This window comes from Fundulus heteroclitus, chromosome 7 (genome assembly GCF_011125445.2).
Source record: "Fundulus heteroclitus isolate FHET01 chromosome 7, MU-UCD_Fhet_4.1, whole genome shotgun sequence".
NCBI classification, from domain to species: Eukaryota; Metazoa; Chordata; class Actinopteri; order Cyprinodontiformes; family Fundulidae; genus Fundulus; species Fundulus heteroclitus.
This window is the reverse complement of record NC_046367.1, coordinates 24,903,281-24,927,820: the sequence shown is the minus strand read 5'-3', so window position 1 is coordinate 24,927,820 and position 24,540 is coordinate 24,903,281. Positions and strand designations below refer to the sequence as shown.

The following is a 24,540-nucleotide window of genomic DNA, read 5'->3' as shown; positions in this document are numbered from 1 at the left end:
GCAGCCTCAAAATGGGGCACATTATCCTGTATTCTATTTAAGGCCAGTCCCAAACCCAGATAAATGCAGAGAAAAAAAGAAAAAGCCAAAATATGAAGAATATAAACTATCTTGAGTGCCATGCATGCAAATCTTGCATATCAATGATACTTTTTTGGTTGTTTTTTTTTTTGGTTAGATTCTTCAGTTCTTAATGCTCACACTTAATACACAGACCAGTTAATTTATTTCACTAGCTCAGCTCATTAAGTGAAGCACATTATAATAATTACACACAGACTGTTTTTAAGCCTTTCTTTTGTTAAATAGGATGAATATCTGCTTACTGATGAATGAAAAACATTCAAGATTAGAATATTATATCAGACCAATAAAAAAGCTTTAATAGTGAAATGTAGGCTTAATCAAAAGTGTGTTTAATACCTGCTTAAAAAGTTTTTTTTTCAAAAGGTAGTTTTAATCATGTGCTAATTTATTGAATATATGACTGTAAATTTTTAGTGGTTTAGAGGATAAAGCTTACAAAGATACTGTAAGATATTGCGAAGAAGGGAAGGACAAGAAACACCCAGATTATTGTGGGTTAATTATAATTAATATCACCAACTAAATATTAGGCAATAAGATTGTGTGTTTTCCAGATATTTCTCCTCGCTAAAGATTTGGTATTTCATAGTTTTTGTTGATACATAAACTTGTGGGAAAAGAAAATAATAAACAACTTTCCTGTGCCTAATGCACATTATGCACATAATATTTTAACTAGAGTAACACAATCAGAGCAAGGTCATATAATCTGGATAAATGCTTGAACTCCAGTCCGCCGCCTTCAGTCGCCTGCTTAACAGATGATCGGCTGGCCCTTTACAGCTATATTGGAGTAGAGGTGGTGCTTCTTTAGTTTACAAGCCTGTCTTTGTCATAAGTGAGAAAAGCTGACCGGGGGTGGAAAACCTTGGACACTCAAACATTTTGCCTGGCATCTAATTACAAGCACTTTTAAGTGAAGGAACTGTATTATGGAAACTTTTTGTGATTTCGAGATTGTTCTTTATTTATACATCTTGATAAGGGAAACTGGCTCTATGTGCAGTAGGGGCTGAAAAAATACACAGGAAATGTGTTACTTGAGTGGTGCCAGGACCGATTTGTTTATCAATGACTGGGACATATATATTTAATTGTGACTCTAAATATGTAGTGTAGTAAAAGAGCTTAGTCAGAAAACAATACATTGCATGGGTATATGTTTTCTTTAGGATGTTGTATGCAGGTAATACCAGATTCAAAAAACAAAAACTTTGACATTTATCAGTGAGGCAAGGCAAATTTATTTATATAGCGCATTTCAGTACAGAGACAATGCAAAGTGCTTTACATAATTTAAATATAGGAAAATAAAACAGAATAAAAGCAAGCAGGAATAAAATGCAGAAACAAAATAGAACATGGGAAAATAAAAATGAAAAGCAAACAGGTAAAAACAGTTGGAATACAAAGTAAACAATTGAAGGCAACCCTAAACAGATGTGTTTTTAATCTTGATTAAAAACACAGAAGTGAACCAGAAGTAAAAACACAACAACTTCAAAATAAGTTGATAAGATCATTTATTGTAAATTAAGTTACCAACATATCGTTTTTTTTGTCAGAAACGGTTACAAAATTTGAAGTTCTAATTGACACCTCGATATTTTTACCAGTCATGCACATGATGATGGAAAATGACTTTTTATATACTTGCAAAAGTGGTCTAATTTTAATTTTCTTTGAATCCCTGCTAGATATGTCTACTGGACCGACTGGGGAGACAAAGCCTTCATAGGTCGTGTTGGCATGGATGGAACAAACAAAGCAGCAATCATCACCACCAAGATAGAGTGGCCCAACGGCATCACCATCGACTACACCAATGATAAACTCTACTGGTCGGACGCTCATCTCAACTACATCGAGTGAGTTCATCAGGAACATTATTCCCATTCTTCTTTTACGTGCAGGAAACGGCTTAAATTTCACTCTGTCTCTCAGATACTCTGACCTGGACGGTCAGCACAGACACACGGTGTACGACGGAAACCTGCCGCACCCGTTTGCTCTGACCGTATTCGAAGACACGGTGTACTGGACCGACTGGAACACCCGCACGGTGGAGAAAGGCAACAAGTACGACGGCTCCGGCCGAGAAGCCCTGGTCAACACCACACACAGGCCCTTCGACGTCCACGTATGCCATCCTTACCGGCAGCCGATTGGTAAGCCTCCGCAAGCGCCGCGCTCATCTGTAGCCGGTCTTTATTTGCTCAGCTACGGTCGACTGATATTGTTTGTCTGTGGCTCCTGCTCCAACAGTAAACAATCCCTGTGCTGCGAACAATGGGGGCTGCTCTCACCTGTGCCTAATCCGTCACGGGGGGCGAGAACACACCTGTGGCTGCCCCGACCATTTCCTGGCTGTTCAAATAGGAGGTGGGACCCGATGCCTGCCCATGTGCACCAGCACCCAGTACAGATGTGCAAACAACGAACGGTTTGTCACCATTTCTTTAACGCGCAGCAGTTCTTTAGAAGCATTGTGGCACTTTCAATGCCAGTAGTCCTCTACCGAACTGAATGGGAAACTACAAAAAAAGATTTTGTTTTAAATGCTTTACTTGCATGTTTCTTTTCTGCCTCGGCAGCTCCTCATTCCTGCTTTCCATTTATGATTGTAAATAAAATTCCTCTGGGAAAAGGTTAATACTTAAAGAGGCACCAATCAGAACCTTGGTTCTTGTCTTTGCTGACTTTTAACTTGATACAAAATTGATTTTCTGATTTGATTCTGATATTTCTTTATGAACTGTAACATAGTTATGGGTGGTTTTTCTTCCCACTGTCGCTTCATGCTTGCTCAGTATGAGGGATTGCAGCAAAGCCATGTACAATGCAGATGACTCTTCCTGTGGCTCTACGGTTCCCCAGGAGTGAATGCTGCTTGTCGGGACTTTGATGCAATCAACTGGTTTCCTTATATAGGACATTTTTGACCAATCTGTATAATCTGACCCAATCTGTATAATATGATTGAACTTGACTTTGTAAAGTGCCTTGAGATGACATGTTTCATGATTTGGCGCTATATAAATAAAATTGAATTGAAATTGAATTGAATAGGAGGCTATAAGAACAGCAATCCAATTAGTTTTTTTTGTCTTCCTGTCAGGTTTGGTCAAATACTTTTATTAGAGCAGATGTGGCGTCAGATTAGTTGGTGGAAGATAGGAGTGTAATAAAACAAAGAAAAAGGATTGGGGTGGGATACCTTAATTGTTACTTAAGCCCACCATCTACCAGTGATAAAAAATACCCCAAGATCTTTTTTTTGTACAAAAAAACTTAAAATTGATTCCTTAAAACACAACATATACCTTAAGAAACACCAGCTCTGAAAAAATTGCTTGTTGGCCTCTGCAAATTGGGAACTAACAAACAGCTGACCCTATTTATTGACTCCATCATCTCTCACATCATCCTTGATCCTTCTTAGCAATTTGTTGCTTCTCCTCCACATTGTTTTACTGCTCATCTGCATCAAGACCATATGCGTCTCTCATTTAGAACCCTCGCTGGCGGCACTTTTACTTTTACTTGCGTCTCCCGATGGAACCATGTTTCCAAGGTTTAAGACCAAGATTACATTTCACTCTTATAGAGCCTGTGTATGGTCAGAAAATGTTAATTTGGAGTCAGAATTATCTAGGTCCACCCTCTCCAAGCATTGAAAAAAAGACCACCACCACATACTGTTAAGGGCAGGTTAGCACAGCTATCATCGTCTGCAGGTGCATTCCCCAGAGAACCTACTAACGTTGCATTGCTCTACATGCAGACGTAATTTTTTTTTATTTCTTGTATTGAATCAGTCAGCGGATACCTCAAATCCTCTTAACAGTTTTAAATCTACTAAATAACTTAAATGTTTAATTCATGTGTTGAACTTAGGTAGGTAGGAAGGTAATAGGAAGGTAATATTCTCTGAAGTTATCGTTAATAGCTCTTTACCTGCAATTGAAATATGCTGTGTCACTGCATCTGGAAATTGAATAAGTCCTATATAGTGATGGTTGGCTAGCAACTATTAAGACATACACCACTAGTTTTTGTTGACTTTGCAAATTTAAATACAAAGAGTGAATGAGGCGGATCGATACAGACTACCTTGTTAGCAAGGATGTACCTAATTCCCAACAAGGTCACAGTAATATGACTTATTTTCTCTGCAGGAAAGGGAACCACAGTATCAGCAAAACTAATGTCACATAACTGGAATCAACCTTTTAATCTCTTTGCATTACCCTGTAATTATGTCTATGACAGATGACCGATGCAGAGTTTGTTCACTTTGTGTTATTCGTTATGTTCTGGTCAACGTGGCTTTGTCCTGCCTCTGTGTCAACAGCTGCATACCCATCTGGTGGAAATGTGATGGTCAACGGGACTGCAGAGACGGCTCAGATGAGCCCTCTACATGCCCGGTCCGCCACTGCAGCCTTGGCCAGTTTCAGTGCAACGATGGAAACTGCACCAGTTCCCACTTTCTCTGTAACAGCCACCAGAACTGTCCTGACGGCTCCGATGAGGACGTTGTTCTGTGCGGTATGCAGATTAACCGGCCATCTAGATAAGCTACGTTCTTGTCAGGCCGAACTTATTTTTATTCCTTACCATCTTGTCGTGCCTCCCAGCTACGCACCAGTGTGAAAGCCATCAGTGGCAGTGTGCCAATAAGCGGTGCGTTCCCGAGTCGTGGCAGTGCGACGGCGAGGATGACTGCGGGGATCAGTCCGATGAGGACCCCGTCCACTGCTCCACCAGGACCTGCCGCCCAGGACAGTTCAAGTGCCGCAACGGACGCTGCATCGCACAGAACTGGAAATGCGACATTGACGATGACTGCGGCGACAACTCAGACGAGCCGCTGGAGGAATGCAGTGAGTGACTTACAGGAATTTACTTCGTTATGTCTTTTGATACCTTTGTTATTAATTAGGATCTTCCGTGAATTTTCTGATACGCCGACACAAAGTAGTGCATGCTAATGAAGCGGTAAAAATCTGGAAAGTGCTCTGACCCAGTGATTTAAAAAATACCTCCAAGGTATGTCTTTGCTACTGTAGCTTTGCACGTCAAGAACATACACAACACTTTGTCTGGGACTGAAACCCTGGACCTCCTTGATCCAGAGCAATAGTCCTAACAACTGTATCTGAAAGTGATTATAAATATAAAAATAGCAATTAATGCATGTTTTTAAAAAGACAATTTTTTGGTTTATAGAAAATGAAGGAAAGGAGCCTAATGCCAAAAACTAATCTGGGGCCCATTGGTTTCATTCGGTTGTAGTAATTCCATAAACATGTTTTATTAAAAAGTTGAAAACATATGTACATTTTTATTACCGTTATGTTTAAAAATGCTGGTCAGCTCTATATGATTTCTGATATAAAGTTGTTACCATGTAGATCCACATGCTGCTGTGACGCCACAGCCTGCAGAGACCTGATTTAAACCATTCCTCGTAGCTTTTGCAGCATGTTTAGCTCTGTTGTCCCGTCTGAAGACAAATCTTCACCCAAGCCTCAAGCCTTTTGTCGTCTCTAGCATGTTTTCCTTCAGGATTGCCCCGTATTTAGCTCCCTTCACTTTAGCTGCGACCAGTGTCCTTGTTCCTGTTGAATAATAGCATCCCAATCGGCATGATGCAGTGGCCACAAGGTTTCACAGGGTGATATACAGAGTTAGTTTTCTGCCATACAAAACATGTTGCACGTGGGCCAAAACATTGAATTTTGGTCTGAGCCGAGCAGAAAGTCTTCTTCCACACGATTTTTGCTTCCTCCAAGTGGCCTGTGGTGATACAAAGGGATGCCACACTTTTCATATTTCTATTTGTGATACGTTTTGGAAACCACGTATTCTTTTCCTTTGCCTTGGCAATCATGCTCCACTCTGTGCGGGACCATGACATAAAATCCCGATAAAAAAAATCCCGATAAAAACATTGAAGCTCATGGCTCTAACTAGGGGTATGAATACTTTGGCAAGGCACTGCATGTTTACCTCACATTAGACTGAAACGTTGGACGTTGAAAACATAAATTGCTCCTGCAGACACTAAATAAAAGATTTCCTTTGTCCGTAATCCTGAGTTTCACAAGAAACCTTTAGGCCTTTATTTGTGTCAACTGTCTCAAATATTATTATTATTTTTTTTGATAGTGGGTCCAGCGTATCGATGTGACAACCACACAGAGTTCGACTGCAGAACCAACTACCGCTGTGTGCCACTGTGGTCCGTCTGCAACGGACACGACGACTGCAGAGACAACAGCGACGAGGAGGGCTGCGGTGAGTCTCTTGTACAACGAGAGCGCTTGTTGGGCTCCCTGGTTTCCGTTTTTGTATTTGTTGTTGTTTTATCTATCTCAGACCGCTCTAAAGAATTTTTTAGGAGTGAAGAAAGGTAATTAGCCGGGCCTTCAGCCTCCTGTGTAGCTGCGGTGTAGGGAGGTGCTGATGGTGATCGTCTCATCACTCTTCCTCCCCCATAATTTATCTCTCCCTGGAAACAGCGCAGATTTGTGAGCTGTTCATTGGTGTGAGACAGCATATCTGTCCTTCGCGGGGGCAGGGTTCACGTGCGTCTCTTTGTACTTGCTGCGATCCAAATACACTCGGCCGCGGCCCTCCCGTCTCTTATCGCAGACCCTCGCTCCATTAGTGCCATGCCTGCATAGGGGGGGGAGATCTTTGCTAATCTTCCAGTAAGAATGCAGAGGATGGGCCAGGTGGAGGGCTAGGAGGGCAGAACTCGCGAAAAGCGCGCTATCTTTAACCCCCCGGCACTGTGTGGTAGAGACAGCTCAGACCAGCTCTGTTTCACTCCTCTGCCTTCTGTGGTTCTCATCTCCGACAGTCTTATCCTCCTCAGACGTACGCTGTGCTGGCATGAACGGAGCTCACACATCTGTCTGTGGCAGTCTGTCCTCCTCCCTTTTAGATCTTTGCAGTTTAATTAAAAAATAAGCTGGCTTTCATTTCAAGCTGACACCTTTGTTGAGAGTTCAAGCCTGGATTTTTTTCCCCCCTTTTGTACAAATTGAGTTCATTGCAAAGATGCTCTGAATACATGTTGCTTTTTTGAAGATTACCGACATTTGTGTCATTTCAAAGTTTAGAAATTTGTTAGTGCTGTTGAGTCTAACTATTATTCATCTCAATAAGTCAAGAACTAGTTTTCCCACTGCTAAATTAATGACATTATAAATATTTTCTGTTTTTTGTTTCTATTTAGTGGTTTTTTGTCCAAAAATTGGGAGGCAACATTCATGCATTCAACATGTTGTAGTGTTGGCTCCGAAATATGGAGTTTACGCTTTGACAAAACTACAAAGACCATGATGCACGGCATCAAAGAACCCTGTTTGAAGGAATTTAAAGCTGGACATTAGGCTTTTCCCAAGAACACACACATTAATTTAAGCCCTATTGTTATTTTGGTTTGGCTTGAAAACTAATTTCTGTAGTGGGCAAAACGTTTTCAGAGTAAACATAAAGCATACTCTATACTAATGTTGAACCTATTAAAGCAAGGCAGCATGCAGTCGGAAAAGGACTGGAGTCACATGTTAGAGGTGAAAAACGTCAACCCAAGTGCACAAAGTTAGATTTAACTTTCTAAAAGGTGTTAAACGTATCACTTAACTAGTTTAAAAAAAATTAAAACAGGAATTGCAATTATTCCTGCTGATACTGAACAAGTTATAACAACATTATAGCATTTTTTACCTTCATTTTGATACATAGACTTAATCAAAAATTACAGAATGAACACCCGGTAAGTTCTGTAGTACTTTTCATTATTTTGGTGCAGATTTTCCTTTTAGGGGGTAAGACAAGAATACAAACTTCTTGTTAGCTTATTAGGTAGTAATTTAATGTGTATACCACTTGTAGTTTTAAAACAGTGTCACCTCAGAAAGAACAAAGAACGGAGCTCTTTAGTTTCCAAACTGTGGTTGTCTGTGTATTTCTAAACTTCTCAAGCACTCTTTCTTGCAACCGAGGGAAAAAGTGTTGTAGCCTTCCTTCATTCAGCTTAGTGACAATGTGCAGCAAAAAGAATAATTTACTATTTTTGCATCTAAATAAGACACAGCCAAAGGATAGATGGTACAATTTTAGTGGCTTTAAATTCAGAACTTTTTTTTTAATAAAATCTTGGTTTACCTTGACACCAGGTATCCAGAACCGGTCCAGACGGGAACATCTCCTGTATCTTTGTGAGAGACTGCCGGGAGCAGAGTGCTTTAAGATTCAGGTTCTAGAGCAGATTCTTCAGCGAGTTCTCAGCTTCATATTAACAAATGTTTAATCTCATTCCTTAGGTTCAGAAGCCTTTGTTGTGCCTCAATGGTTGAAAGGTCAGAGTTAAGATCCTTAAAGCAACAACTAAACATTCTTCAGAAAATGTTCAGTTGCTGGACTTAAAATCAACACACAAAGCATTAAAGGTCTTCTCAAAACAATAAGGAAATATTCCAATGTTATTTAAACTTTAAACTTAATTTAGATTATATAAAGACATGAGGAATTATTCACAGAAACTACTACCAGCAATATGATGAAAATGCCTTTTCCATCTTTATGTGTTTTTTTTTTTTTAACCAGAACTTGGTTCTTAAGTGTCTTACTATTATTGGATTAAGTTTAATTGGTGTCTATTGTTGGATTTGAGGAAACATAGAGAACCCCTTTTTAGATGTGGAAGTGAACGTTAAAGTGCAGTGTGCAGCACCCCCATGAGGTAACTTCACAAAAATGCAACAAAAGGTATTTTATAGTTTAGCTTAGATCAATATTTTTTAACTCCCAGTATTTCAATATGCAGTCTTGCTTCTTATTTAAAAAAAAAAAAACTTTAAAACTCAATATTATAAGATCCATTCAGTAAATGTTTCATTTAAGCCTGAATCTGGGAACCTAAAGAGCGCTTTGGTTAGAAATAAGTTGAACAAGAATATTTGGCACCTGATGGCGTTTCACAGACAGGTTAAGTCGTTGAGCTGTGATGGGGAGGAAAAAAACGGCAACCTCTTCTCCTCTTTCAGAGGAGGTGACCTGCGATCCGACGGGGGATTTCCGCTGCGACAACCATCGCTGCATCCCGCTGAGGTGGAGGTGTGACGGGGACGACGACTGCGGAGATAACTCAGACGAACGCAGCTGCAGTGAGCGAACCACATTTAAACAAACACACACGTCCAGCAGCATTTCAATACATAGAGAAGTGGTTGATGTAAGGAGCTGTACCACGCAGTCTTGACAAATCCACACACGTAATGAGTTTTATTTAGTTATTTTTCCAAGTCTTGGAAAAAAAAAGGAAAATAATGAATTTTTTTTTCAATTTCCAGAATTTATTTCTTAATAGGATAACAATCAAAATTCCTAAAAAGTAGTTTGCAATCCACCGTGTTTTGGGCCCGATAATTCAGCCAAACAAAAATAGCAGTTTTAAAGGATTTATTAAAGCAAAAGGTGTAGCCGGTGTGGAAAACCTCTGGAACGGACTGAGGAACCACTCCTCCACTAAGGGAGAGGGACAGGTTACTGGGTGTATATTTAACAGTGGAGAATGTAAAGCACTGTAGGAAAGCCCCTAACCTTTTTTGAATCCAAGCAGTGGTCCCAGGAGGGTCTTAGGTTGTCATTTACACACAGAAACAGAGACCCAAACACGGCTTATTGCTGGGGATGAGGTCCGGTGGCAATCCAGGGTAATACACGAGAATCCAGCAGATAGGCTAGAATGCACTGTTCTTTTATTGAACTTTTTATTGACCCCTGTTTTTTATATTGAACCACACGTCTATTATGGAACCATACGTCTATTACAGAGTCAGGTAACCAGGTAATCCGTGTGAGTCTGATTAGTGGTGGCAGCAGGTAGAACTAATTAAGGTGACTGAGGGATATGGGGTGAGAATGGAAAGCCCAGACAGTTCAAACACAAACAAACAAAAACCCATGACATTGAAGGCTTTTTTTGCTATTCCACATCAAAGTATTAGACCACCTCCTTGACCTTTTTTATTGTTATTACCAACAAACTGATTCAACAACACAAAAGGACATTTCATTGCTTTTTTAACAACCAAATGCTTTTCTTTCTGGGTTTTTACCCAAAGCTTAACGTCCATGAATTATTATTTTTTATTTTTTTTTGTGAAATGATGGTTTCAGTGATTACGAACATGAATCCAGTCCAGATTTATCTAATATAGATTTGATCTGCCCTTTCTGCATAAAAGAACGTGCAACAACCCTTTACCACATTATCTGTAAAACGTGCTGTTGTACAGCTCCCGCCATGGGGATTGCTTAAATGGGGAAGGATGCTGATGGTAAAGTTTTGCAGTTATTTAATCCAATATCTGGGGAGGTTTTTTTGAAAGACTTCAGGGTGTAGTTAGAGAGATAGTCTTATCAGAACCTGAAGAAACAGGATGTCCTCTGTGCGTGAAAAGGGAATGAAGGAGTCTGTTACCCTTTGCTCTGAGAGTCTAAACATCCCAGCTGATAAGTCTAATGCAGCTTTTTATATAAGAGGGATGGACCTTAATATACTGCTATTGTCGGTATAAAGCTTCCTATATCACCTTAAGTTAGTGTCAAAATATGGCAGATAATAATACATTTCAAGCATGCAGTTAAAAAAGTCCAAACATATATATATATATATATATATATATATATATATATATATATATATATATTTTTTTTTTACAGATTTCTAAAATATGTTTTTAAGTTAATAAAAATTTGCCATGATGGCATGATTTTGTTTGCCTGTTTTTCTCGCAGCGCCCCGCTCGTGCACCGAGAGCGAGTATCGCTGTGACAACCTGCGCTGCGTTCCCAACCGTTGGGTCTGTGACCATGACAACGACTGCGAGGACAACTCAGATGAAAGGGACTGCGGTAAGTGGAGGCTCTTTGTGAGCATCTGGCTGTTTGGGACTAACGAACAAAGACGCCACAAAACTTTGGAGTCTGAAGGCCAGACGAGCAGGACCACCAGTGGTTAGTTATTGAGGAGGAGATTATGCAGACAGTGGCAAAGCAAAGAAAAGAAATGTACTGTACACTGTGCACAGGATAAAAAAAACTGGTGCAGTCATCAAGCCTTGCTTTATCTCACACTGCAGTAACTTTTATGGAGTAAAATGAAGATTATTTTCACCTTATTGTCTGTGCAGTGTGTCATTATAAGCTGATCTGTGCTCTTGGAAGCAGTGATTTTTCTGTCTTTCGCCGAGCAGAGCTGCGGACCTGTCTTCCTGGCTACTTCCAGTGTGCGAGTGGACACTGCATAGCTGAACGTTTCAAATGTGACGGCAATGCCGACTGTCTGGACTACACGGATGAGGCATCCTGCCGTGAGTCTCTCGCTATCCTTTACCCTTTTCTTGTAGCAGCACTGAATGCAATTTTTTATTCATCACACAACTCCAGCCTTGAGTGTATTTTTTTGCAGTTGTATAGGATAGACCAGGGGTCTGCAACCTGTGGCTCTTTGAACCTTCCACAGTGGCTCTTAATAACTTTTGGCTACAAATTATATTTTTATTATGGTATTTAAATATAATAATGATAATAAATGCAGGTTTTAGCTTTTTTTCTTGGAATAAGTGCTTTTAACTTTCACAACAGAATGTAGCTAAAAGTGCCAGTAATATTTAATTTTAAATCAATATTTTTTCATTATGTTGGGATTTTTTTTTTTACATCTGTATACACAAATATCTAAATCCATCCCTCCTCTTTTTATAAACCTCAAAATAGACATAAAAAGGTGTTTCTTTGACAATGACAACGTATTTCCTACAGTAGATCTTTATCACAAATTATAACTTGTCTTTTTTCGAAAGGCCCAACATAAGCGGCTCTGAACGAGTTTAATTGAAGGGGACTGTAGGCAAAATGGCTCTTTAGACTGTAAAGGTTGCAGGCCTCCTGGGATAGACCAACAGAAATACTCCATAATTGTGAAGTAGATGGAAATAAATTCATGGCATTACATTTTGGTAGTTGGGTGCAGTTGTATTCAGGTACCTCTAAGTCAGTACTCTCACTGCAGGTACAGCTTTGGGTGTCTCTAATAGACATCTGTACATTTACAATCTGGAATTTATGCCCATCTCTCTTTGCAGAACAGCTTAACCTCAGTCAGTCTGTGTGGTGAGCATCTGTGAAATCTTTTCCAGGTTTATTAATTGGATTTGGAGTTGAAACTTTGACAAGCCCATTCTAACACTTAAATATGCTTTCGTCTAAGCCATTTCGTTGGATCTCTGACTTTATGTTTAGGGTTTTCCTGCCGGAAGGTGGAACTCAGCCCAAAGCTTGAGTCTTCTGCAGAATCTCTTTCAGGATTGTCATGCATTTAGTCCTGTCCATCTTCAACTCTGACCAGCTTCCTTGTCCCTGGTGAAGAAAAGCATCCGGGAAGGGTGATGCTGCCACCAGCGTCGCGTTTTATTATGTGGACAGTGGCTGGTTCTTTCACACATACTGATGTATAGTAATCATAATTCAGTTTTGGTCTCATGTGACCAAAGACCAAACCTTCATCCGCATCGTTTCTGTTTTCCCTTCCCTGCTTTTTGCAAACTGCAAAAAAATATAAATGTTCATTCAACAGTTAAAGGGATGGAGGACAGATTCACACTGCAATTTCCAGTCTTCTCTTTGTTAAAAAGAAAATTGCGAAACAGTGCATCACTTTCCCTTTATCTTTTTTGAAAAAGTCAAAGCGTGAGGAGTGTTGAACATAATGATCAAGTTCTGGGTCCTGGCTGTATTTGTACCAAGGACCTGATAACATGTTACACACAGGTGGGAGGCAGGACCAGAACTTAGCTGTGCAAACCAAGAGAAGTTAAACTGCATGCAATTAAAAAAAACAGATGATAGGCTTTTAAAATAATTTGACAATTAAGCCAACACTAACTTAAAGATGCAACAGACAAAACTCATCCTAAATAACAGATAAAAAGACACAACAAACCACATCAGACCAAACCAAAAAAAGAGTAAATTCATGTAATAAAGCAGATATTTTGTTGCAAACGTAAATTGACAGAAATGTTCTTTCCTCCAGCCACCCGCTTCCCCAACGGCACGTACTGCCCGCCGTTCCTCTTTGAATGCAGGAACCACATTTGCGTCCAGCCTCACTGGAAATGTGACGGAGACAACGACTGCGGGGACAACTCTGACGAGGAGCTGCATCTCTGCTGTAAGGACTAACATTAAAACAAGACAAAAAAAAAAAAACAGAAGCCTCTTGCTGCTTTTCACTCAAGTAAAATATCAAATCAAATGCTTGAATGTTTTTTTTTCTATGTAGGTTAGAGAAATACAGTTTGCATGCGGCTACATTTTGGGAAGCTTTAACGTGAGATGTTACTGCCTCTGCTTATTCGTAGTGGACATCGAGTGTGAGGCTCCGTTCCGTTTCCGATGCGATAATAACCGCTGCATCTACAGCCCCGAGCTGTGTAACTCTGTCGATGACTGCGGTGACGGCTCTGATGAAAGACAGGAAAACTGTGCGTACAATCTCCTCTAATAATAATAATAATAATAATGAAAACATTTTACTCTTTTAAGCTGCACCGCATTGATATAACAGAAGTTCCCCGTTTGTGTTCATGCAGGTCAAAAGCCCACGCATGGACCTTGTGGAGACGAGGAGTACAAATGCAGCAACGGGCAGTGCATCCCTATGCAGTACGCCTGCGATGATTATGACGACTGTGGAGACGAGTCAGACGAGCTTGGCTGCCGTAAGATGCGATACAAAATAACGTGAAATTTAAAAAATTATTTATTTGTTTGAAATGTTCCTCATCTCATAGATTTCTAATATTGCTGCACTTGACAAAACTAGACTGGTTTAGTTTTCTAGTACTGTTCATTTAATCAGATAAAGTCTTTTTAAATTAACATTTCCTTACATTATACAAAAAGGTTGAAATTGGGATAAAATGTTTGTATTTACTGTATTTAAATTAAAAACATGTAATTGTGACTTGCAGGTGTTTTTTTATAGCTGATTAAACTGAACATTTTCCCTCTTATGCCAACCCAAAACACCTTGTACTAAACTAAATTTAGTTTGCTAAATTGTCTGTGGACATGGATGAGCTCTTTTGAAAATGATCCATTTCTGTCTTTTCAACATACACCTAGATTATTCTTAGATTTTTTATGCAAGTATCAGCTTTATGTGTTGTGGAGCAGGTTGATTTCAGGTACTTTGATGGCTAAATCTGTTTATAGAGGTTGAGGTTACGCAGGTTCAACATGCTCTGATTTCCATTGACATCCTAGCAAGTCATAAGAACCAGAGACTTTTCTTTGAAACTGGGTTCCAAGAAAAAGGGTTATTTAATTACAATAGCCTCATTTAATATAAGTGTTGGTAGTAATGCAAGAGCTGGTCTTAGATTGTTAGATTATGTAAAACTGTCCTGGTATGATTTTAAATTGCAAGCCATTTATTTAATGTTTTCTTTACTAGAGTCTCAAGTAGCTTCTTATTGAACCTGTGATTTTCACCAAGATAGCCCAACCTAACCTATCGAAAAGCTCATTGTGAATTGTAATGGGTGCTAAATTTCTGCAAATCTCTCTTTAAAAATGTTTTAATTATGCATTATTAATCATTAATTAACTCTGAATTTACGATCAAATGTGTTGTAGCTACTCAGACACTAGGACCTTTTAAAACAAAGTACTTCTGTTTGACACAAAACTCTGCATGTCTGTCTTCAAAGTAAACACACATTACTCCTCGTCCTCCTCATTCACCCCACATTTAACTTTGGGCACACTTGTTTTAGATGTGGGCCACGGACACGCATGCAGCGCAAACTTGTGTGAACACAACTGCACCGATCTCACTGAGGGAGGCTTCCTTTGCTCCTGCCGACCCGGTTACAAACCCAGAGCCACAGAGAAACACACATGTGAAGGTGAAAAAAGCACTCCCTTACACCCAGAGGACGTTTGCACACGTAGCTCAAGTTTTAACCTTTGCTTTGTCCTCCTCTCCTGGGGGCAGACGTGAACGAGTGTGCGGCGTTTGGAACGTGTCCTCAGGACTGCAGGAACACGAAAGGCAGTTACGAATGTTTCTGTGCGGAGGGCTTCGTGTCTATTGGCGAGCCTCACGGGACCGAATGCGCTGCTCAAGGTATGAGTTTGGCCCAAAAGAAATGTTTCTTGGAGTTTTTCTTTTGGCAAGGGGGTTATTTACCCCCAAACCGATTTCTGTGCAGGAAATCCTCCGGTTCTGCTTCTGCCAGACAACATTCGTATCCGACGTTTCAATCTGTCCTCTGAGCAGTACTCAGACTACGTGGACAATGCCGAGCACATTCATGCCTTGGACTACCTGTGGGATCCAGAGGGTGAAGGCCTCAGTAAGTCTGTGTCTGTAGATCAGGGCCCTCCAACCTCAGTCCTGTAACTTTGGCATGCACCCCTGCTCCAGCCCTCCTTCAGGTTTGCTGGCGGATGGGTGCATCTAGATCCTGGACAGTAGCCTTCAAGGATTGGAGTTGGACCCTTCTGTTTTTGAATGCCCAATAAATAGAAAGATCACAAGACCTCAGAAGGGAAATGCACATTTCCTTTCTGGTCTGTAGGTGTCGTTTACTGGACGGTTGTTGGTCGGGGTTCTCATTTCGGCTCCATCAAGCGCGCCTACATGACCACGTTCAATGATTATGGCAACAACCCGGTGAAAGAAGTTGACCTGAACCTGAGGTACATTGCCAAACCTGAGGGCATCGCCGTAGACTGGGTTGGCAGGTAAACAAACACAAGTATGAGCTGATATATTTCAGTTGCAGGTGTTGCAGTTCCTCTTGGTTAAAAATGCTCACTGTTCCTAAACTACTCTCCACAGACATATTTACTGGACAGATTCAGGGACCAACAGAATCGAAGTGGCTAAACTGGACGGGAGATACAGGAAGTGGCTGGTCCACACTGACCTTGATCAGCCGGCGGCTATTGTCGTCAACCCATCTTTAGGGTAGGAAGTGCTGCATGAAATTAATCTGGTGTTGCTTGAAAAGGCTTCGCGTGTGGTGAAAGATTGGTTGTTTTGTGAATGTTTCTGAGCAGGACGATGTACTGGACTGACTGGGGGAAGAATCCCAAAATCGAGGTAGCGTGGATGGACGGACAGCACAGAGAGGTCCTGGTGAAGGAGGAAGACCTGGGGTGGCCTACTGGGCTGGCGCTGGACTACGTGAATGAAAACAGAATCTACTGGTGCGACTCCAAAGAGAACATTATTGAGTCCATGAAGCCCGATGGGACGGACAGGAAGATTGTCATATCAGGAGGTCGGAACAGTGACATTTCTTCTGTTACCAAGCAAATATGATGGGAAATTCTGAGTTTACTAGAAGGTTAAAATGTTGTTTTGTTTTCTGTGTTCCAGATATCGGAAATCCCTACAGTCTGGATGTCTTTGAAGGACACGTGTACTGGACAACCAAAGAGAAAGGAGAAGTGTGGAAGACGAACAAGTTTGGGGAGGGAAATAAAGTGAAAGTCCTCACAATCAACCCCTGGCTGACGCAAGTCCGTATTTACCAGGAGCACCGGCACAACCACTCAGGTCTAAACATTGATATAAATATGCAGAAATGTATAAATCTTTTACTGTGCCTAAAATTTGTTGCTTTGCCCTCTGCAAACCTATGTATACTCCTTAAACATTTTATCACAATTTAACAGAAAATTAAATGTATGTTTTGAGATTTCATGTGATAAAAATATGTAAAAGTAAAATATGAGTAAAATTAATCCTGTGAGTCAATACTTTGTAAAAAAAAAAAAAAAAAAAGCTGCAAGTATTTCAGGGTAAATATTTTGCAGCTTTGCAGATCAGCATGATGTGCTTTATTTTCAACCCCACTGCATTTTGCATTTAAAAAAAATGGTTTTGGGAAACTGCAAATGCAACTTTTTATGGTTTTGTTCTTGCCATAAAGGCCAGATTTATAGAGAACACGACTAATAATTGTCCCGTCAGCAGTTCGTCTTTTCTGAGCTGAAGAAATCTGCAAAGTTACAGAGCCTGTTTCTCTGATTAATGTATGCTACAATTTTCTTGAAAAAAAAACATAAATGTGTATCTCTTTTCTCCAAATAATGGTCTATTTGTCCATTATTTGAACATTATTGGTCTATTTTGGACCAAATATTTTTCATTACCAAAAACTGTTATACAGACATTTGTGGTTGCATTTTGACCTAATGTCAAGAGGTTTCAGCTATGTGAAAACTATTGAAAGACAAGGTTAATATAAGTGGTTTTATACATCTGTTTATTAATAGAATTTGTCCACATTGAGATTAACATTAACTTCAAAAACAACCATTCACTCATGTAAAATAACTAAAAATGTAATCAGAGCACTAAATTTCCCCTCAATTCTGGTCCTTTTCACCAATATTATTGCCCCATAATTTCAAAGACAGAAAATAATATATACCCTGATCCACAAAGTACCTGGTGGAAATCACAAGACCAACAGAAATACTGCATTGGGGAAGGCTGCTCAAAAATAGAGAGCACATACCCAAAGTTATGGTGTATCTTCAAATTACGGTAAATTAATCCAGCAACCATACATGCTCTTTGAAGCTTTTTTGTATGCAGTATCACTAGAAACTGTGCTCAAAACTGAACTGAAATTAGTTTTTATGTTTTAAAGAAATGCCAGTAAACTGTAATAAAATGTGCAAATGTGAAACAGGGTTCCAAATAGCCCTTTATGTACTCACGGTGGCATTACGTGTGCTCTGCCCTTTTCAGTGTCCAACCCATGTAAGGATGCTTGCAGTCACCTCTGCCTTCTCCGGCCAGGAGGTTACACCTGCGCCTGCCCACAAGGCTCCCCTCCACTAAACTCTGAGTCAACAGAATGCGATGCAGGTAAACGACAGCGCCCGGGTTGCTCGTGCCGTCCGCAGCCTCGTTTTTTTTTTTTTTTTTCAGTGATGTGGCGTCTTATTTGGCATACACCCATTCTCCATATGTGCCGTCCGGCTGTGTGTGTGTGTGTTTGTTTTTGTGCTGTGGTTTTACTTTATCGTTGTTCATCCTCTGTATGCTCGGCTTTTGCTTCTGCAGCCATTGAGGCTCCTGTTGCAATGCCTCTTGCATGCAGATGCATGAATGGTGGAACCTGCTACACTAATGAAGAAGGTCTGCCAAAGTGCAAGTGAGTCTAGCTTCAGCAGCCTTCACCATTTTTAGCCATCAAAGAGTGTTCATCTTTCATTTTATCAGAGCTGTTTGGAATGGCGTTGTGTTGAAATATATGCATAGCTTTGCTCTTATCTGCTGGTTAATTATTAAATATTTTGAATTTTTAGATGTCCATATGGCTATACTGGCAGCTTCTGTGAGATGGGGAAGTCTAGAGGTGCGCCCGCTGGGACAGGTACAACAATACAATTGTCGTCTTACCTTACATTTTTATTTTTTATGTTTTTTGTATTTCTAGATATTATGTCTGTGACTGTATGACACAATATGTTAAACCTTGTTTTCTTTAAAATTTTATAATTCCTGCTAAATATGTCAATATTGTTTCACGTAAATGTATTTCTCATGGGCCTATTAACATAAAATGCAGACCGAATTTTGGCAGCAAGCAACCCAAGTAATCCATGCATGCAAAGAAATCAAAACACATTAGTCCACAAATTAAACCGTATGTAATTAAGCTACATTTAAGATGTCTACTGTATGTAGGAAATAGTTGCCATGCATTGCATACTTCCCCCATTCTTCCACACATACTGTCTTCAGATCTGGAGCGTTCTTGGAGCCTCTCCTGTGCGCTCTGATCTTCAGTGCTTTCCATATATTTTCAATTAGCTTCAAATCAGGGGATTGATTGATTGATTTATTTTCTTTTTATAGAATCCTTTATTTAGATTTTTTCATTAACAAGGTTACAATTTCTTGGGATTAAATAAAAATATATGGTAGTCAGAGATCAGTGAGGGTAGATGGAACGTGTCACTATTGTTCATATAACTCTGTCAAGGCCAGCTCAAATACAGGTAGTTTAGTTTCAATCCAGTGTGCGGGTAGGTTTTGCATTTACCTTAAAAATGGTTGCCATATTTTATGACAGAATCCAGTCTGAATCTAGTTTTGAGTTTTCTTGATTGTGTGTTTGGAATGAATGTCTTGCAGAAATATCCACCAACTTCAGATTCTTATAGCAATTTCTCCATTTATCCTTCCTTCAGTGCTATCAAATCTGGCAGCGCCACATGCTGAAAAACAGCCCATACCACAATGTTCTCACCTCATACTTCAATATTTCTATGATGCTTTCTTTGGGTAATGTGCAGTGCAATGCCTCCACCAAACATGGTGCAAGCAACGCAACAATTTTGGACTCATCTGACCAGACTGTATTTCACTGTTTGTCCAAATGTTCTGCAGAAAACTTTATTTTTTATTTATGTAATTTTTAACGTGTCTAGTCTGGCAGTGTAGCATTAAGAATTGCTCTCTTAATGCCAAAGACAGCCCAACAGATTCACTTTTACAAGTGGAGCATTACTGCTTTTGCCGTAGTGTTCAAATAGCTTTATTAGATATTATTTTGGGACTATTTTACGTTCAATGGACACAAAAACGGAAAGGTAAAAGAGAAAGAAAGCAAGAGAAAAAGACGAGACAAGATGCTAAAAGGGAGAAAAAGTGACAAAAACTCTCCTAGAGTAGAGCAAAAAGAGAGCACAAGATAAGTATAGATAACAGTAAACTTTAAACGAGCTTCAGTATGCTTTTTCTTCAGCAGTGGAGTCTTGTGCAGTGAATGCACACAGAGGTATTTGTAGGAGAGCAAATTACTTATTGATTTATGGAATCAATAAGTAATGTGCAGATAAAGGCTAACCTTGATAAATGCTAACTTTTTATTTAGAACAACCCTTAACCCTAGCCCTAAAACCTAACCCCTACCCCTACGGCAAGGCAAGGCAAGGCAAGGCAAGGAAAATTTATTTATATAGCACAATTCAGTACAGAGACAATGCAAAGTGCTTTACATGATTAAAATATAGGAAAATAAAACAGAATAAATGCAAGTAGGAATAAAATGTAGAAACAAAAATAGAACATTAAAAACAGTTGGACTAAAAAAGTTGAACTAGTGATGTTTCAGTAGAACTATTTAACTAAAGCAGTCGAAGGCAGTCCTAAACTTTTGGTTTGTAAAAATCAAAACTGAAAGCATTTTTTTCCCACTTTACAATTTTCCCCTACTTTGTTTCGGTACTTCACATCAAATCCAAATAAAACATGTCAAAGTTTGCAGTTATAGTGGGCTTTAATGTGAAAAGGTGCACTTTTCCAAAACATTGTGTTTGATGGTTTTAGTTTTAATAATTAACCTACAGATTAGTTTTTTTGCATCCAGAGTGGGTCAAAGCTCCTGCGACATGTAAAAAAATATTTCCTTTTATATGGAATGAAGACGTGACAAAGAAGAAATCTTCACTCTATAGTCCTGGTTTTGTCTTCTAGCCGTGGCTGTTTTGCTGGTCGTCATCATCATCCTGATTACTGGAGCTTTAGCTGCTGGGGTTTTTCTCAACTACAAACGAACAGGATCTTTTATTCCCTCCATCCCTAAACTGCCAAGGTAACCATCGTCATGTTTTTATTCTAAACTTGTGTTATCCTGAGGGTCACAGCAGAGTATGCGGTTTAGAGATCAGCTTGGGTTGTCTTGTTTTTGTTCAGCCTCAGCAGCCTGGTGAAGTCGGCCGACACCGGGAACGGGGTGACCTTTCGGTCGGGTGAAAACGTGGACCTTGGACCGTCGCACATTGGCGTGTCTGTTATCGACACGGCCATGCAGATGGTGAGCTACGGGCCAAAATGAATGTCTTAAGTCCTTAAAAAATGTTCTGTTAGCTAATATCTTAGCCAACTTTTAGCCTGAGACGTGTTATCTGCGGTGTTTACTGACACTGTTTAATCTTTAACATCACCTTGGAACTGATTGCATTTGCAGAATTTGGATGCTTTTGGATCTTTTAAAAGAATCAATAGATTAATTATAAATTTAAATTGTAATAAATTACCTCACACATTATATTCCTATAGGATGACAATTTTGCCGTCACTGCTGGGCGACAGCCAATCACATTTGAGAACCCACTGTACGCCACTGCACCTGTCCCTGGTGACCCTGCAGTCATTCATGCTACACAGGTACTCACTAACACAGGAATGCTGTTTATATTTGAACTGTTCAAGAATGACGTGATGCACCATCATCCCAGATTTCTAATATCTGTCTTCAGATAAACAATTTAAACATACCACACAGGGAGCGGGATTTACCAACCATGTCAATAAACAGAGCATAACCCAGAATGCATTTACATCTGAACCTCAAGTCTACGGTCAAAATATTCATACACCAGAAGCGAGAGGCCCAGAGGGAGTCACGACTTGAATAAAAAAATAAATAAAACAAAACACTACTTGTTTCAATTAAAATTATATGTCAAAAGTATAAAAACAAAAGAACAGATCCGCTTAGCTAAACACAGGCTTTTAAATCAAAAAGCCAATCTACCGATCGCCGCTTTCTAAAATGTTTGCTTTAAAATATTACCCATGGACCATAATAAGTAGAGATTCCCCATCCAGAGTTTTGCGGCAAATTTCCAATCTCTGGTTGTGTAAAGAGCTGCACAGTGGTGCAACGTTGAGCTTGGTTGCCTTGCAGGAAGAAGGTCCTAGATTTGGATCTCTGCAGGAAAAGCATGGTTGTTGATGACTCAAAGGCAGGCAGAGGGGGAGCGAAAATAAAGATATTTAGTGACACAAAAAGCAACGTACTAAAACACAAAGCAAACTGGAGATCACGAAACTAAATAATTTCACAAACATGCCAGGAACAGGAAGGCAGGGCGGTTGGCGGCAGAAACAAATGAGGTAAATAAGAGTAGAGTTGAGCTGATTTACGTGATTAAAGGACCAAAGGGGAAAATATACTGACGAGAACTGATGAGTGGAACAAGAAACAGATGAGAGTAATGAGCAGAGCGGAAGCAGCTGAGCGTGAAGTCAGAGAACAGAGACAGAGGAAATCTACAAGGATGAATGGCAGAACAGGAACTAGACACAGCCCAGAAACAAAAAGTATAAATATAGGACCCAACTCGATATGAGAGACTCAAAACCAACAGGAGACTGGGAAACCAAGAAATAGTAAGAAAACAGGAAGTAAAAGGAGCATAACAGAAAAGGACAGACTAACCAAAATAAAAGCCACAAATAAGAACCCAAAAACAACTCTAAAAACAATAAAAATTTAACTATCCAAACATGACAAAATCCAATATACTAGCACATGACAAAGGCTGCAGGAACTTACAGGGCATCTTGCCTTCCTCTAACAGTCCATTAACATCCATGTTAGGTCAGCTGGTTTCTCTAAATTCTGAGTCTTTTGTAAACAACTTCCTGCTTCAACTTTTTTTTAATTTTTCTTGCTACAAGTGACTGACGTGAGAATGATCAAATCTCCCATCGGCACATTTCTACAAGGAAGAGATACATTCTACTTTATATTCATTTCCAAATAAAACAGTCAAGCAGCGATGGGCTCACTGTGTTTTTCAGTGGAATAGGTTTTCTCTCTACTCTTGGAAAAGTTGGAGCATTACTGCAACCCTGTGGTTCTGTTATCAGCACCTTATTTAGACATTGTCATTGAGAAAAAAAGTTGAATCCTAAAATGACCCATTATATCTCATCATAATGTAGAAAATTTTGCGTTTGTAGTGAAAATACACTACTCATTCGTTTGGTTTTGTTAGCCATGGTTAAAGGTTGGATTTTTAAATGATAGCCATGCACATCTGCAGGTATTTACAGGTAAAGAACGCTTTCACAGTTAGATTATGTAAATTGTTTGACATTTTCAATGTGGGGTGCATTTTTAAAAATGCCCTTGCACCTTTTCATGTTCCCCTTTGAACAGGTGACGGTCAACGTGAGCGCCGAACACTTGAACAACTTTGTGAACCCGACGTACCGAGGAGATCAGAGCTCGGGTCTCGCCAACACTTCACCTGCTGGCATCCTTCCTCTTCAGGTGAAGGCCTTAAATCCACCCACATCTTAATTAATCTATTTCATATAAACAGTAAAGTGGGATTTTTATTCATCTTCATTTTTGTTCGTAGGAGTCAAAGTGGAGCTTATTTAAACGAAAATTGAAGCCGAGCACCACATTTGAAAACCCTTCATATTCAGAGGTGAGTTTGAACCCAGAGACCTTTTATTTAAAACGCTCACTCAGAAACTTTACAATAACCTGCATGCCGTTTTACAGATGAAGGACGAAAAGCCTCCCGGAAGCAGCGAGGAGTCTTCTGCCCCGGAGCCATCTTTTCTCCCCCCACCTGCAAAACCTCCGAAGAAAGATCGCCCCAGCACCTTCTCACCAACCGAGGACAGTTTCAAAGACACGGCCAACCTCGTCAAAGAGGACAGCGACGTATAACCCCGCTCTCTCCGCCGGAGGGCACTGGAAGAAGCAACACACTTTGCACAGAATTTATTTTTATATGCAGCCTGTGTACAAACTCAGATTGTGTTGGGACAGAGAAATACAACGGAGCGAAGAGAAGATCTTCTGTCACTATGCCTTCTGACATTTCTTATGCCAATTTTCTCGTCAATATATATATATTTTTTTTCTTATCATGATGTACGATATGTATGTCTTTGCACTGAAGCTGTTGATAGAAATGTTAATAAATATGTTGTACATTTGTAAATTTCAACAGTAAGATTTTTTTGTCAGAAGTAGATGCGAAGTTGTTTCAACCCAAAACTCACCGTAACCACCATGAAAACGTGAGCTGCGTTGTGAATGTACAGTACTTATATGATCAAAGAAGAAGAATTGTGCTGGAGAAAGCTGAAGATGTATCCACTCCAAGTTGCATATACCTCGTTTCAGGGCTGACAGATTACTGGATATCAACTCTCACTATATGTATTTTCAATGAAACACGCTCCACTATAAACTGGAAAAGAGTCGATTCAACTTGATCACACTTGTCTTTAAATCAACGTGATTGTTCTCGTCTTGGCACGGCTAAAGGAGCTTGGGGACGGTGCTCGGATGTGTGCACGTGTTGCGCGGAAATGCAGTTCATAGTCTTGAGGAACAACTCACGATCGTAGACTTCTTTGACACAAGGTGTGCAAATTGTTTGCTGGTTGATTTATTTTGTGTTGCAATGAAGGAGACAAAACCGTGTCCGCGAACCTGTGGAACGTTTCCGTGTGAATTTAATTGTTGCTGCTGACACATGAATGAATAAATTTCCTATTTTGTAAAACTG

At 39.8% G+C, this 24,540-nt stretch overlaps 1 protein-coding gene across 9 annotated transcripts in view; it reads left to right on the top strand.

Moving 5' to 3' along the window:
- The window catches only part of lrp2a (low density lipoprotein receptor-related protein 2a), an 85,399-nt gene extending 60,859 nt beyond the window's left edge, over positions 1-24,540 (top strand). For 8 of the 9 annotated variants that reach the window (XM_036139261.1, XM_036139256.1, XM_036139260.1 and 5 more), the window contains 28 exons: positions 1,785-1,955; positions 2,032-2,255; positions 2,353-2,530; positions 4,442-4,638; positions 4,728-4,973; positions 6,262-6,390; positions 9,153-9,272; positions 10,909-11,025; positions 11,367-11,483; positions 13,208-13,345; positions 13,536-13,658; positions 13,767-13,895; positions 14,955-15,086; positions 15,176-15,307; positions 15,393-15,536; positions 15,762-15,927; positions 16,025-16,153; positions 16,246-16,469; positions 16,568-16,747; positions 17,951-18,070; positions 18,269-18,359; positions 18,514-18,581; positions 20,690-20,807; positions 20,909-21,029; positions 21,275-21,382; positions 23,166-23,279; positions 23,371-23,442; positions 23,520-24,540. In XM_036139261.1, the coding sequence (XP_035995154.1) occupies positions 1,785-1,955; positions 2,032-2,255; positions 2,353-2,530; positions 4,442-4,638; positions 4,728-4,973; positions 6,262-6,390; positions 9,153-9,272; positions 10,909-11,025; positions 11,367-11,483; positions 13,208-13,345; positions 13,536-13,658; positions 13,767-13,895; positions 14,955-15,086; positions 15,176-15,307; positions 15,393-15,536; positions 15,762-15,927; positions 16,025-16,153; positions 16,246-16,469; positions 16,568-16,747; positions 17,951-18,070; positions 18,269-18,359; positions 18,514-18,581; positions 20,690-20,807; positions 20,909-21,029; positions 21,275-21,382; positions 23,166-23,279; positions 23,371-23,442; positions 23,520-23,690 (3,979 nt within the window). In that variant the 3' untranslated portion in view covers positions 23,691-24,540. Of the gene's footprint in view, positions 1-1,784; positions 1,956-2,031; positions 2,256-2,352; positions 2,531-4,441; positions 4,639-4,727; positions 4,974-6,261; positions 6,391-9,152; positions 9,273-10,908; positions 11,026-11,366; positions 11,484-13,207; positions 13,346-13,535; positions 13,659-13,766; positions 13,896-14,954; positions 15,087-15,175; positions 15,308-15,392; positions 15,537-15,761; positions 15,928-16,024; positions 16,154-16,245; positions 16,470-16,567; positions 16,748-17,950; positions 18,071-18,268; positions 18,360-18,513; positions 18,582-20,689; positions 20,808-20,908; positions 21,030-21,274; positions 21,383-23,165; positions 23,280-23,370; positions 23,443-23,519 lie in introns of those variants that run through there. The other variant, XM_036139263.1, reaches the window with a different exon arrangement.